Source organism: Cygnus olor, chromosome 3, assembly GCF_009769625.2.
Source record: "Cygnus olor isolate bCygOlo1 chromosome 3, bCygOlo1.pri.v2, whole genome shotgun sequence".
Lineage (NCBI taxonomy): Eukaryota > Metazoa > Chordata > Aves > Anseriformes > Anatidae > Cygnus > Cygnus olor.
Window position 1 is genome coordinate 87378207 of NC_049171.1, and position 15955 is coordinate 87394161.

Consider the following 15955-nt stretch of genomic DNA (forward strand, 5'->3'; position numbering starts at 1 on the left):
ATGTTAATATGTTGTGTTCATCCACGTTTTATTCTTCATAATGTTTAGTTATGGTTGTTGCTGGACAGCATAGTGCACGTGACTAGTTACTTGAGTTACTGGCTGTATGTAAGCTAGTATTATAAACCTTAGGAGGCTGCAATGTTAAGATATTCAGAAACTGCATGGCTTTAAGAGCTGATGTATGCCTCTTTTGAACACAGAGTGCACACATTTGTCTACCAAAGTTAGAGCATACACACTATGCTGCATCATGAAATCAATTCCTTTTCCTTCATGCAGGAAGGAGTTATGCCCTTGCTTTGTGTTTTAGAGGATAAAGTTTAGGAAGTTGTTACCTTTGAGTGTAAATGCAACTTCTGAACTCTCTAGTCACCTGCTATGTGTTTGGGATCAGAGAAAATTTACCTCATAGACTGTTGCTTCATCTCTTTCTGATCCAAGTGATAATGTGTAAGTAAGTGAGTAACCTATTATTTTAACCTTCGTAAGCTGAGACTAGTTAGAATACTGATAAATCTTCAAAGTCTATAAATGAATGCCTTCTTGAAAGTTTCTTTATAAATACTATTTTGCAAGTATATCATTATATGTTACAGTTCAAATAATTAAGAAAAAAAATATATGATTGCATCTCTTACCTCCCCCCCTCAAACCTCCAGGTCTACCTTTACCTTGCCGTATTGTATTGTTGGTTAGAGCTCTCTGAGGTCAGTTTATGAAGACGGTTTAATGTCAACTTACGACACCCCTTTAATGGGTGTTAAAAGAATAGTTTACTTCCTTGGTGGGAAATGTTTCATATATCCCTTCTCTTGCAAGGCAGCAAGAAACTCTTGGCACTGAGGGGAAGAAGCAAGAAGTGAGGCACTTTTTTCCATCGAACAGTGTTAGTTCTTCCAGCCATATGTACCTTTCTGTGCAGGATGGTGAATTATGGGTTGATACTGGAGAACGTTAGTCAAGGAAAACCAAAAGATGATAGCTGTTTCTTATGTGCTATTTCAAATGAGAGATATGCACTGAAATTAAACAGGGAAGGTGGGGAAAAATGGTGCTTACTTTCCTTGTAGGTGTTGCATTTACAGAGGATTTCAGATTTTGTGATTAAATAGTTTGTAATTCTCAAATATTACAATATGCAGTGAGTGACAAACATTGGGAAGTTTGTACTGCGTGTATTCAGTCAACCTTAAAATATCCCTTTGGGGTATTTTAAAATATGTATTTTCTTACCTGTTCAGTTGATAAACCCAAATTTCTACAGTAGTCATCATTTAAAAAACGAGAAAAAAAAGAAAAAAAAAAAAAACAACACATTTTCTAGTAGTTCTATTGCGCTAGATTCTGAATCTTCCTTAAATGCAGAGAAACTCTGGATATTTGATGCTTTGTGGCAGTTAGGCCAAGTAAGTTACACAGGAGCTTATTTTGTTTATTCCACTTTTAAGGCCTCTGGGTTGTTGTGTACTGCTTTTGGTCTTTTGCTGAGGCACTTTAGGCACCTAAGTGAGAGAACTTAGTAAATTTTCTGTAACTGTTAATGATTATTTTAAATGTAAGTTATTGATAACTACCTGTGTTATTTCTAACAGTTGCTAGAGCATTGAAAATGTCTCATAATTAGTTTGCTTTGTTGGTTTTTGTTTAGTTATTCTGACTGGCAGTTTTGGATAATGTAGGTTTTTTTTGCCTTTCTAGGTCTTTGATGTATAGTGAAGCTAACAGAAGGGAGACGTTCACTTCATGGCCTCATGTGGGTTATAGGTGGGCACAGCCAGATCCTATGGCTCAAGCTGGGTTCTATCACCAGGTAAAAGGTTTTGTTGTTCTTAGTGTTTGTCTCCTAAGTGACAGTTTGGGGAGGAAAAAAGTACTTTATTTTTTTTTCCTTAATGGATTTCCAAAATAATTCAGAAAGCATAATGAAAAAAATGTCATTCAGCTCTTTTTTTCTTGCTGTTCCATATTTTCATGCCTTGAGGTTGCTTCTTTCTTGTATAGATCACAGAAAACATTGTTCTAACTTAAGCATATAAAAAGCTCATAAGTATCAGATAAATCTGAGTTAAATAACAACAATAAAGATGAACTTGGTAGTTACACAGCATCTCTTTTTCTCCTCATGAGATTGTTGAGTAAATATTCTTGCTTTTTACAATACAAGTGCAGCAGAAAGAGCAGTAAGCCTGACATCAGAGATTTTTTTAACTACATTTTCCCAGTGGAACTTAAAGAAAACTATATTGTAACAAACAGCAATCCTAGGTCACATTACTAAATTATTGAGCTTACTGAATATTACAGCCTCAACATTTTACTCCACTACTCTTTCCTATTCAGTTTTTTCATTTTCTGAGGTTATTTTCACTTATATAAAAAATACTATGTTAAATACTTATGTATGGTATGGATTTACGTAGTGCATGTTGTTTGACATCCATATTGTCTGTCTTATTATGTCATCCGCAACATTTGATAGGTGCAAATGGATAATGTTTTTCTTAAGTGTTCTTGAAAAGAGCATGTTCAGAAGGAAAAATACAAGAAAAAAATGTTAGAATTATATCTGCATGTTCCCAAGTGTATCTCAGTGACTTGAAAAGTAGTCATGAAAATGCTAAATTTTAAGAGAATGGAAAATTCTATTCTTTTCCTCTGTCACTTCAGCTTGTAACAACCATCTTTGCAGAGGAGTGATATCGAATGCTTTATATTTCAGCAGATTGAAGACATAATAGGAAATGTTTTTTCAACTTGTATTTTTACAAGCATGCAAATGTACAGTTAAAATTTTGAAGCTCAGCAGAATTTTTGAACATTATGAGTTTTCTCCAAAGAAAAAAATGTCTTAATAGTGAAGCTGTTCACTTGTGTTCTCATCTATTTCTGTGTGGCTTTTAATCAATGGCTTGGACAAGTGTTGTTTCTGGATCTCTTCTGTAGAAATGTTGTGTATCAAATTTTTTTATGTGAAATATTTCCACTTTTTTGTCCTTTTATACATTTGATGTTGTGCTTTGCTATGCCACTAGAAGAAGGAGTGGACTTGATTACCTAGTTAGTGTTTTGTGTTATATAGCTGTATGAATTTCAAGTGTTCCTTCTTATTTTTATAGCCTGCTTCATCAGGAGATGACAGAGCCATGTGCTTTACCTGTAGTGTGTGTTTGGTATGCTGGGAGCCTACAGATGAACCTTGGTAAGTTCAATAATATTTGAAGTAGACAGGTTTATGCTGAAGATGTTAGAAATCTTGGAGGACAAAGGTCTGCATAGCTCGATAGGATTTCTGAGTTTAGGAAGTTACACTGATGTGAATGGATTTCCAGAATGATTTCATGGGACTAATCACAAAATACTTTATTGTGCTACGTCAAACTTCTGTATGGTACGAAAACCCAAGAAATTGCAGTTAAATTTCTTGATTCTGGTTTGCTATTTCATTTCAAATTTTTTTGTGACAAAGATGGCAGCCAACGTTTCTTTGTATGGTTCTAAATCCAGTCTTCTGTACAACTGTGAAAAGAACCCAAGTTCTTAAATTGCAGTGACCATGCAGTACGTATTTGCCTTTTACATAAAGTTGCAAGCTCCATTACTAGTTTCCTGAATCAGCTAGAATGGTGCATATTGACAGAAATACAGGATCTTATATTGATTTAAAATGTCCTTAATGTAATTTTTGTCATGGCTATTTGGTAATTTATAATCATTATTTCAACGCATCAGATTCCTGACTTGTTGGAAACTTTCCTTTTTAACATGATGTTTCACAGTCGCCATCTCCTTTTCCTTGTTAATTTCCAGACATTTTAGAGTAGTGTAATTGCTCTTTGTCCTGTCTCTGCTTCGTTATATATCAAGGTTAGAAGTTTGTTGTGTTTTTTATGCTTCTAGGTCAATGTGTCATTTAGGGCTGTTTTCAATTTCCATTTTTGTGTGGGTATAGAAATAAAAATGGGATATTGCAGCTTCTTATTAAGGCTACTTATAATAATACCTCATGGTATTGGAATTCTAATGTATGCTTTTTTTTTAATTCATGGTAATGTGACGAGCTACTGTCTGTAGAAGTTTTTTTCTGATGTATGATTTTTTGGACTAATTATGGGACAGATTCTTCCATTTGAATGTGACTACCCAGACACAAAGATCAGTGGCTTTGATACAGTTTGCTATTAAGAAATAGCAGGGAAAAATGTTTTAGTGAATTTCTTATATATTTGACTACAATACAGTTCAAATAGATCAGTTACAGGGCTTCAAGGGCTGACTTTGTATATGATGTGTATGTTTTTCAAAGTAAGAAATCAATTTTGATATGTTTTGTTTTTAATATGAAAAGGTCTGAACATGAGAGACATTCCCCAAACTGCCCGTTTGTCAAGGGTGAGCACACTCAGAATGTACCTCTTTCAGTCACACTGGCTACAAGTCCAGCACAATTTCCCTGCACAGATGGCACTGACAGAATAGCCTGCTTTGGGTCTGGAAGTTGCCCTCATTTTCTAGCTGCTGCAACAAAGCGAGGAAAGATCTGCATATGGGATGTTTCCAAACTTATGAAGGTATACAATATAACTAATTTTTATTAACTGATTACTTCTGATTAAGCATGTCTTGATACACGTCAAAGATCTCTTCCGCTTTTTGTTGTTGTTTCTCAGGTCCACTTAAAATTTGAGATCAATGCATATGATCCAGCTATTGTGCAGCAACTTATGTTATCAGGAGAACAGAGCTCAGGGGTTGACTCAAGGAGACCAACACTAGCATGGCTAGAAGATTCATCTAGCTGCTCAGATATACCAAAATTAGAAGGAGACAGGTATGCCACTCTAACAAATTAGCAGTGAGAAATTCTGCTTTGTAAATGGTAAATGTTGTTCAGTTAAGTCATGTTTTGTGAAAAAAAAAATCAGTATGGTTTTTTTATGGAGTTTTTTTTTTTTTAATCCTTATGTGTCTGTACACAGTTCAACACTTGAAAAAAAAATCCATCTTTAAAGCTAGTTCCATTTTAGTCCCACTGTTTCAGCTTTTTAATCTCCACTAATAGAGATACCAAATCTTATTGCTGCTCTGTGCTGATGTTCCAGAGACAGAAGAGAGCAAGGAATACAAGTTCAGGAACAGCTTTTCATTTTAATTTTGGATTATGTATTTCAGGTTTTGAAAGCAAAGGGTACTTGCAGGCTTTTAGAATGTGTTTTTTTTCTGATTGCTTCTCCTTAATTTCTGCTTATGTCATTCTGAAGATAAATTATGTGGATGTGGTAGGAATTGCTTTCGTTTGTACTTTTAACGCATGCATACAGACTCTAAACGATGAGACAGTCCTGTCACAAGCTTTTAAACAAGTTAGAGTATATGCTGACACTTAGTTCCATGTGAGAATAAGCAATATTCTTTCATTTATGCTTCTTACAGTATGATACTGGAAACTCCTTTCTCATATTAATAAAAGTCAAAGAAAAGAGTGAATCATTATTGGAAATCTCAGGACAAAAGGTGTTTGTGGGTTCTTTTTTCTGAATGTTTCTTCTTAAAAATCAGTATCAGAAAGTAACAGTGCTGCTGCACACACAGGAGTATACATTTTTTTTAAGTTTGGTGTGATTCCTACAGTACTGAAGAGCAAATATGAAGCTTGCTGTTTTGAAGAGCATATGTAGAAACGTGGGCAGCATTAGAGGATGCTGCCTGTAGGCCTAGCAGCCAATCATTACTAACAGCTGCTGAAACTTAGGCTCTGACTAGCTTTAGGGCTGTAAACTCCTTGAGAGTTAAAGAATTAAGCCATTTTTAATAGGTGGTTAATGGATAGTACAATGGTGCTACTCAAGACTAAGCATCTTCCACTCTACTTAATCTTTATGAAGTTTGCTATCACTTTCCCACCCAAGGGGAAGCTGGATGATGAAGTATTGAATCATTGCTGTCTTCAAGTGAAGGTTGATCAGGTTTGTATTTAAAAAGACTCTTTTTCTTGGGCCTGAGGAGAAAGCATCCGGTTTGTTGAAATGTGGCAATCTGACTGGTACTGAGAGTTATTATACCTGAAGGTGCAAAGGCACTGCTGTACTTTCTGTATGAAAAGGTCTCGTAATAGCAAATCATTTTCTTCTATTAGGAAAGCCAGATGGGTTAAAGCTTCATGTATTCTTAGAACTACTGAATGGCCTGTTTCTCTTCAAGAGGGATCTTGACCAGAAACTGCTTCTATGAAAACATGACTCATCTGGTAGTATTTTTTTAAAGCAACGTGGTGTTTGTATACTGTTTCTTTAAGGAAGGGGCTCTGAGGAAGTCAAAATCTATTCAGGTATTTTGAACCATGGAGTGGATGCTCATAGGATGGTTGTTGGTAGCTGCTGTGCTGTGGGAGAAAGTACATGTGAGTGGAACAGGACTACCCTGAACCATGATAGTTTCTGGGCTAGGTACAAAATTGCTTGGTAGAATTGGAAACCAGTCTGGCAGCTCCACCTTTCAGATACTATTTTGAGGAACTTTTGAAGAAGGTGTTGTCGTTTTTTCTAAGTATTGAATGTTTGTTTGCTTTTGTGGTTTGTCTGAAAGATTTCTGAGAACTGGCTTTCATTTTCATTCAATTTATGTCTGAATTACGGGGAATACAATAGTAGAATGAGGCAAATTGAAAGCCAGTCTACTGGCTCAGTTACTGAGGAAAAAAATCATGATGTTAGTGTCTGACATTCAGCAATGGATATACAATGCTGACTAAAAGAAACGCAGGATAATAACCAACATTTGATTCTTTTTAGCTTTTTTTTTTTAATTTATTGAAAAGTAGGAATGCGGCGACAGTGTACATGGTGTCATTCATACTTTTTTTTTCAGTGATGACCTACTGGAGGATTCAGACAGTGAAGAGCATTCCAGATCAGAATCTGTGACAGGTGGGTTATGTTTGCTCTGTATAGTAGTTCAGAGGTCAGAAAGAAAATTGTTTTTCTCAGGCTCTTAAGAAATCCCTGTCAAAAGCAAAGGATATATATTCATAGTATTGGGAGGGGGGGAAGGAAGAAAAAAAATGACCTGGAAAATAGTGTCAATAGTTAAGTCATTATTTGTGTGGTGGGAGAGAGTAGATACAGGAGAGAGAAAAAAAAATCACTTTGGTTAATAAATGTCTTATTTGACAACAAGCATTGCTTATCTTGCTGTCAATAAAACACACAAACGAAGTTAAAGGAACTAACTTAGAACAGGAACAAATTAGAGCTGCACAAAACCCTTTAAATTCAGAGGACTGCTAGAGAAAGTTCCTGTATCTTGATTGTTTCTCTGTATGTATGGTCTTTGATAGAAATTTACTTTTTTTTCTCATCCTGAACAAAGCTTTCAAATGGAAGCAGTACACTGCTATGTATGGTGTTTGCATTATTTTCTTAGAGGTCTAACCAGAAATTTTGATGGGTGGGAGGATTGCGTGCTTGCTTTTCTTAGATCGTTTACACAGCTTAGTCAAGAGCAGCAGGGAAGGAAGTAAAGAACATGTGCATGTGCGTACACACAAGGGAAAAAAGACTTGATGTTTTTTTCAACGCAAGTATTTATGAAGATGATGTTTTATCATTTATGCTTCAGTCTTGTCTTATCTGGATTTTTCATCAATTAAATTTTTGCATTACTTAATTGAACTCTTCCAATTCACTGTTATTCTTGCAGTGCTGTTTAATTTCATTAGGCCCAGCTGAACTGTTTACAGTGTTGTGTTTTATAGTAGCTTAGAGAGCCTTTTGTATTGTCTGTTATGTGGTGGTAACTCAAAGTTTAGAGTGAAATTAAGTGTTGTACAGCTGAGAGTGGAGAATGAATCTGCTGAGTTGCAGATTGTAGATGGTGCTGAGCTGTCTAGGAAGAGGGGTGGTACAGGGTAGAAAATGAAATGATTGGATTAGTTGGGTTTTAGTATGGTGGTCTAACCTGAGTAAAATAATTGTTGAAAAGGTCTTACTGTTTATCGGGAGAGCTATTGTCCTGTTTTCTTTACTATCACTGGTTGATAAAATCAGGAGAACCATTAGTCTATGTAGAAAGAATGTTTCTAGGCCTTTTCTTTTGTTTCATGACTAACAAGTCTTGAACTTACAGAATGTTACAACATACTGAAACTGTAGAGCAGAAACTTTTCCTTAATTATGAGAATAAGTCCATAATATATGTAGTGCGATTCCTTTTTATTTTAAACATATTACATTAATCATTTCTGTTTAAAGGGCATACATCACAGAAAGAAACTATGGAAGTCAGTCTTGATATAACAGCTCTCAGCATTCTTCAGCAACCTGAGAAACTTCAGTGGGAAATTGTTGCAAACGTTCTGGAAGACACGGTTAAGGATCTAGAAGAACTTGGTGCAAATCCCTGTTTGGCCAACTGTAAGAGTGAAAAGATGAAGGAAAAACATCTGGAACAACACAACATTCCCTTTCCTTGTTTATTAGCTGGAGGTCTCTTAACATACAAATCACCCGCTACCTCTCCTGTTAGCAGTAACTCTCAGCGGTCACTGGATGGCTTAAGCAGGACTCGAGGTGAGAGTGTCTCAGAACAGGGATCAACTGACAATGAATCCTGCACTAATTCAGAACTGAATTCCCCTCTGGTAAGGAGGACTTTACCTGTATTGCTGCTATACAGCATTAAGGAGTCTGATGAAAAAGCAGGAAAACTTTTTTCACAGATGAACAATATTATGAGTAAAAGTATGCACGATGATGGTTTCACAGTTCCACAGATCATTGAAATGGAGCTGGACAGCCAGGAACAGTTGCTGTTGCAGGATCCCCCTGTGACTTACATTCAGCAGTTTGCAGATGCTGCAGCCAACCTAACTTCTCCGGACTCGGACAAGTGGAGCTCTATGGTTCCCAAGCCTGGGACTTTGGTTCAGTGCCTGCGTCTGCCAAAGTTTGCAGAGGAGGAGAACCTGTGTGTAGATTCAATCACTCCTTGTGCAGATGGAGTTCATTTGTTAGTAGGACTGCGGACTTGTCCTGTCGAATCTCTGAGTGCAATAAATCAAGTAGAGGCCTTGAATAATTTAAATAAATTAAATTCGGCACTATGTAATAGAAGGAAGGGTGAAATAGAATCAAGTCTTGCTGTAGTGAATGGCACAAGTATCGATGTAATCCAACATGAGTCACCAGCAGATGTACCAACAACTCCTTTAATAATTCAGCCTGAACAGAGAAGTGTTAGCGGTGGATACCTAGTGCTTTATAAAATGAATTATGCCACTAGAATAGTTACTCTAGAGGAGGAACCAGTAAAAATCCAGCATATCAAAGACCCCCAAGACACAATTACCTCAATGATTTTGCTCCCACCAGATATATTGGATAATCGAGAGGATGACTGTGAGGAGCCTGTAGAGGAAATGCAATTAACTTCTAAAAATGGCAGTGGGAGAGAGAGAAGATCTGAGATTTCCACTCTTGGGCACCTGGTAATAACTACTCAGGGAGGATATGTAAAAATACTAGATCTTTCGAACTTCGAAATTCTGGCCAAAGTGGAGCCACCTAAAAAAGAGGGCACTGAGGAACCAGATATGTTTGTCTCTGTGATATACTGTTCGGGCACAGACAGATTATGTGCATGCACCAAAGGTAAGACTCTTTTAAAAAAATTTTTTCATGCTTTATATTGCTGTATTTGGATTGTATTATAGAACGTTAGATGGTAGGCTCTAAGTTTCAAGATAGTAATAGGCAAATGCCATTGAATTTACCTACAGTTTACTCTTGTTCTAGAGAGCATGGGCTCCGTTCCTCCTCTTAAACGTGGATTTTCATGTCTAAAATGGGGATTACTCTTGGATATGTCCAGTGTACTGGTTAATGTTGTTGTTGTAGCATCACAGATCTGCTTAAATCCAAAACAAAAGGATTTTTTTAATGTAATTATTTCTGTTCTGGAGATAGGTGTTTCAGAAAAATGTCTTCTGTACGTATTGGAGATATTCAAGACAGTAGAGAAGGTGATGCTTTTGTACCTTAATCCAGTGATAAGTTAAGATTGTGTCTACTTTCAGATGGGGCTGCTGGTTCTGCTCGGGCCTTTTTGCAATTGGAATTATTCTGTCTTGACTCTGAGAGCCAGGACCATGTATGCGGGATTGTTAAATCCTTTTTAAGAAACACAGTACATTTTGGGGGGGTAAAGGGCAGGTGGGAGAGGAGCCTAACTGAAGTCCAGCCAACTGCTGCTTCACAGGAGAAGAGCTGAACCTGCCCCTACCACCCTGAATTCCTCCATGCGCCCGTGTCCTTATCTAGCTTTCCTGCACTCCAGTGCAGCTACAGTGGAAATGCTTAGTCTCTTTAAGTGCTAAGCTGATGGGATGGTTCACACATCACAGAGGAACTCCCACCATGTTGAACTTTATCTCCTCTAGAATTTCAATTGTCACATTTATACTTTCTCGGTTGCATCATGTTAATTATGTAGTCTTCAGATGAGTGGCTGTTAAATCAGGCCTACTTGTTTTTTCTAACTGATAGTCTAGTTTATTGTAAAAATTTTGCCTGCTAAGGACTCTGTGTTTATCACATACCTACTGTGAGTTTTGGCGGTGGAAACTTTATATTTATTTTAATATGATTGAAAACATTGACTGTTAACAACTAGTATTGATATTTGCAGATTGCCAATGGAAACATTTGGATTTATTACATTGTCCTCTTTTGGTAGAAACAGCTATTGAACTGTGTGAGCTTTATTTAATAATGCACATTTTTTCCTAGTTAAAATAGAGCTCTAACCCAAAGATTAATTGCTTTTGAAAACTGTATGTATCATATAGATATTTCTTATTATATATCATTATTTTATATATATATGTATGTACATGTCATGTTTTTACCTCTACTGGTCAAACATCAAATCCCATTTAAAAACAACCTTGCTAAGCATTTTCCCACAGGATTGTACTGCTATTCATTTAATTCTCACATGAAATCTATTCTGTCTGTCTTGTGTTTAAGGCTAATGACAACAGTTAAAGGACTTGCTGTTTCTGTGCATGCTATTTTTCCATCCAGTGTTAGCGTGTATGGTAATGATGTTGTTGTGTTTGGTATTACCTAAACCTGTTTTGGGACCTCGAATGTAAGATGCAGGTCTGTTGATCTGGGAGCATTTATTGTGTGTGTGTAGGAGTATTTGTCTCTTCTGCCTTTATAATCACCACTTCTGTTACTGACTGGAGAATAGTTTGTCTTCCTCATAATAGACAAGGACATCATTCTGCTTTTTCAGTAAAAACCTCTTTATTTTTTTCTGAGAGTGCTATAGTGTCCATTTAGTAATTTATAAATACCTTTGCCTGCAAGTTCTTTTGTTCTTGCTGCCTTTAAGATGACTGGGATTCTCTTTTTGTTCTGTGGTCCTGTAAACCACAGGCATTCATTCCTCTGCCATCAAATTTCCCCTTTTGAATATAGTACTTCAATAACTTTTCAATTTTTTATTCATTGATTGTTCTTGCCTTTGATTTACACCCACCATGCCTCTATCTAGAACTTGTTTTTTTGTTCTGCAACCATTTTAAAATGAATTTCAAAAATATTTTGGTTGTTTAAATATCTCTAGAAGTTTTCAATTTATATATATATATATATATATATATATATATATACACACACACATTTTGGTCGCTTCTGCTTGTATAGTTTTTTCACTTTTGAGAAATTAAGTACAAAGTCATCACAAATGTCTAGGGACCAATATTCATTAGAAGTCTGGATTTCAGGATCTTATACAAGATACATCTGAAACCTTTGAGTCCTAGTATTTTATGCTGAAATTGGGAGCTTTTTAAAGAATGATCTGATCTTAAGTATAAATAAAAGTACCATATAAAACTCAGAAATACTAAAAGAAAGAGCAAACCAAAAAGCTCAACTATTTACTTAACTTATTCAAATATACACCAAGATTTAGAATGGAAAAACAATGTAAGGAATAGATTTCCCTTAACTTTCGTTCAGTCATAACCATCCTTTAATCCTGCTACTGTAAGTGGGTAAAATTGCTTCCTTATCTGCCAGATGGCCAAAAAGATTTATCATTATTTTATCTTAAATGCAGTTTTCTTAGGCTTCTTCCAAAATCCCTTTGCAGTCTTTGCTCTTCTGTTGTAACTGCCATGTAGGGGATGTGCCTGCACTCAGACCTTGTAAGGAAGATTGGTGTTGAAAGGAGAAGGGCCGCGTTCACCAGTGTTTTGAATGTTAATCCTAGCAAGTAGCTTGCAGTGCAGTGACGCAGGTGAAAATGTTAAGTAAATGCTTTTGAACAAACGTGCACTGGAAATGCTTGGAGGTCATGGGAAAAGTGTTCAAGAATATAGGCTGAGCGGTATATTCTTTACTATTTACTTGCTTAGGTGGTGGGAGAAGGTCCTTGAACATCTCCAAGTTCTGGATGTAGAAAAGCCAACTCTCTCTGCTGTTCCAGTAGAAGATGCTTGTTGATGTACTAGCATCCTTGGTAGATCATAATTTTCTCTGTAGCTGCCCTTAAGATATAACTGGAAAAAGATATATTTGTGTGAATGGGTGTTCCAGGCTTTGAGTGTTTTTATGTAAAGATGTTTTCGACTTGCATTTGACTTCAACCATCTTTGTGGGTTGGGAATAATTATTCTTATCCCACTTAAAAATATTGCACCTTGGTGTCAGCCTCAGGTGCTTCTCTGTGAAGGAGTGTCTGTAGTTGACCTCTGGGGCGACGTGTTGAAGTATATTCTTGGTTCCAGTTCTGTCAAGCAAAGAGTAGACTTTAATCTCTCTGTGTTTTGCTTTCTTCTCTTACCCTTGGCCAAGGTAAACTATGGTTAATATCCCTCTTAGCAGTGCTTTGTTATCACTTGGGGCTTTTAAACGTTTTTGTATTGTGTCATTAATATGTAACTTGGCTTAAATTCAGTAGCATCCAAAATATTCTTTATTATTAAGCTATGCAGCAGGCTGACAGCAGTGGAGTGGCCTTCTAGTGGTACTTGAACTCTATTATCTGGTGTTTAAGAGGACCAGATATAATTCGGTTTGGATGGGTAAATTTCAAGGGCTACAGTTATCACTGCACTCTTTAAATCTGTTTTCATCTAATGATTTTTCCTTTAACTATTGCAGGCCTACCAAAAATTGCTTAAGTAAACAGTCCACAGCATACATTCTACTATTATCTTTTCTTGGATTGTTTTGGGTTGTTTCCTTAGTCTTTCACTGCTACCGATGTTAGGAACTTCAAGGTCTGAATACTTCTGAAGAAATATTATGAAGTAGGGAAGTGGGGTGGCATTTCAAATAAATCAAATGGTCTCAGAAGTAGAAACTTTCAGGGTGTTGCTGGGATAAATAAAGCAAGTACTTTTCACTCAGACTGTATGATTAAGTAGGTGCTAAAATCTGTATAGTGGCTTTTGAGTGCTTGAGTACTTTCAAGTCAGTGAAGTATTCTTGGATTGTGCTCACCTGAAGTTTGCAATCTAATTCTTTCACAAATCTGCTTTTAACACATCCATAGCGAGCGAAGGTTTTGCAGTAAATCACTTCCATATTGATTCGTCTTGAAAATGTTAGTATTTGGTTTTGCACTACAACTAGCAAAAGTCTCAACAGAAGGTTGATTTGATTGTTTTAAAAAATGATTCTTCAGTAATTTCCTAAATTAATTTAGTTATATTTTCAGTTTAATTATTGAAGTAGTTTGGGGAAAAGCAGAGGGAAGAAAAAAGTAATGTTTCTACTTGTTTTCATCATAAGAAGGAAGAACTTTACTGTTTTTTTATTCTAGCATTATCCTCTTTTCTACCTATGTTGCTTCCCAGCTCCACTTGCAGTTGCATAACCAGCTTCTTGCACGCCATATTTTCTAGAGCACATTGGATCAGTTCTGGTGGATATTGTCTTTTTCTAAATTACTCAAAAAAAATGGAAACTGTAGAAGACCACAAACATTGTATGTAATTCATCCTGCACATAAATACCTTAGCAGTTGTTTTATGTGTTCATCTATAAGCACTTTTTTCTTTAAATGTCTGTTTTGCCATGTTTTGGGGCATTCTTTTTGTGTACATAATTTTGCCAAGTTCTTGCCTGCGGTGCTGCGTTATAATAGGAGTTTTTGTCACTCTCCTTTGTCGAGGAAGTAACGATTTTTCAGACTACTGTTTGGTCTTGTCAAAAATGAGTTGTATATGCTAATATTTCTTGTAGCAAGCTTGACAGAACTGGATGGCACTTCCACACATTTGAGAACGAACGCCACCAAATCTTGTGCCACTCAGTTATAACAAACTTCTTGCTTTTGAGCTATATGGAGTGTATTTATCACTCTCCGTAGCTTTTTTTCCTGTTTTTGTTTTCATGTCTTATTTGTCTCTGTCACTAGGCTTTGTCAGCCTTGTACATTAGCATATCTGAAGTTGAGGAATCAGTCAAGTGTTTTCAATTTTCTGCCTTCATAGGCAATTGGATCTAATGGGGATGGGAGGGGCTGAGGTTTTTTGCCAGGATTAGTGTTGGAAATGATCCTAAGGAGATCATCTTAAGGTCAGGATCAATTACACTTACCCTTTCAGAAGGAGATCAACCTGTTTTTGAGGTTCTTCCACACTGGAGAGGTTACAGCCTGTTCACAGAATTTGTTCTAATGCACAATGTCCTTGATGAATTTTTTTTTCTGGTCTCTAGTCTGTATTATCTGTGCTGATTGGAGTCAGTTGTGCTGTCCTTAATTGACATGGCAAAGATCCCTACAAAAAAGGGAGTGGGGACCTCCAGCCATTTGTTTTCATCAGCTCAATACCTCCAGTTGTTTTAAACTTCCCTTTAAACTTTAAACTTTTTTTTAAAAAAAAGCATCACTCCCTTCCCAAAAGATCTTCTCAGGTCCACATGCTTTTGACCCAAAAACAGACACAGTAATCCTACAGATGTCTTTAAAGGAATTCTTCTTTTCTATTTAATATCTCTGCGCTCTGTACATACCGTCTGTGCATGTACACACTAGGATGTTTGCACTTTGGAGCAGGAAACTGAATCGGGTTTATCTTATGACTCACAAGAACCTCTTTTACAGAACTGCTGGCTAGCTGATTTTCCTTTTTCCCATAATAATGCATTTAATTATTTCTTGCCTGGCATGGTAACTTTCACTCGTCTCTATTCAATTGCATTCTATTTTTTCATGACCCAGGATGGAATTTTACAGCTGAAATGTCCAAGAATAGAGAAAATTCTGTTAGAGTGAGGCTTCTGGGAAGCTTTCTTGGGGAAATTTTTCAGGTGTTTCCAACTAGTATGTGGGAACTAACCCTTCCTCTGCAACCCGATGGTGAGACGAGAAGGACTGAAGTTGTTTAGTGGCTAGTTGCCCGTGGTATGGCTTAGCATTCTTAATGCCTTTATCTTTGGGGTATTGTTTGGTTGTGTGCTTGTGTCGTGATAGCTGTCAACATCAGTGTCATTGTTCCAAGTTCCTGCCAGGATGCAGGACACCTTCAGTGTATCAAACACGTTGCCAAATTGGCTTTGGCTGCAGTGACCTCATCTCTGACATGTCTTCTAAGTTGTGCCAACACTGCCTTCCTGGAACTGATCACTGGTTTGATGGAAGGAAACTTGGGATTCATTTGGATGGATTTATGATTTTTACGTTCCATTTGTGTAACTAACCCACCAGGTTCTTAAGTCTGAGCAAGTTACAGATTTTAAATACAATTCAGAATTAAACTAGAGGCAGGCGCCGACCTAGTCTCCTTAATCACCAGTGATAGGACGCGTGGGAATGGTGTGAAGCTGAGGCAGGGGAGGTTTAGGCTGGACATCAGGAAGAGGTTCTTCACCGAGAGGGTGGTTGCACACTGGAACAGGCTCCCCAGTGAAGCAGTCACTGCACCAAGCCTGTC

The 15955-nt window shown here is 36.9% G+C and overlaps 1 protein-coding gene across 1 annotated transcript in view; it reads left to right on the plus strand.

Annotated features, from left to right (window-relative positions):
- BIRC6 (baculoviral IAP repeat containing 6) overlaps window positions 1-15955 on the plus strand; it is a 178741-nt gene that overhangs the window by 18445 nt on the left and 144341 nt on the right. The window contains exons 5-10 of the mRNA XM_040553622.1: window positions 1702-1813; window positions 3120-3202; window positions 4349-4571; window positions 4671-4831; window positions 6868-6926; window positions 8250-9647. Coding sequence (XP_040409556.1) covers window positions 1702-1813; window positions 3120-3202; window positions 4349-4571; window positions 4671-4831; window positions 6868-6926; window positions 8250-9647 — 2036 coding nt within the window. The remainder of the gene's footprint in view (window positions 1-1701; window positions 1814-3119; window positions 3203-4348; window positions 4572-4670; window positions 4832-6867; window positions 6927-8249; window positions 9648-15955) is intronic.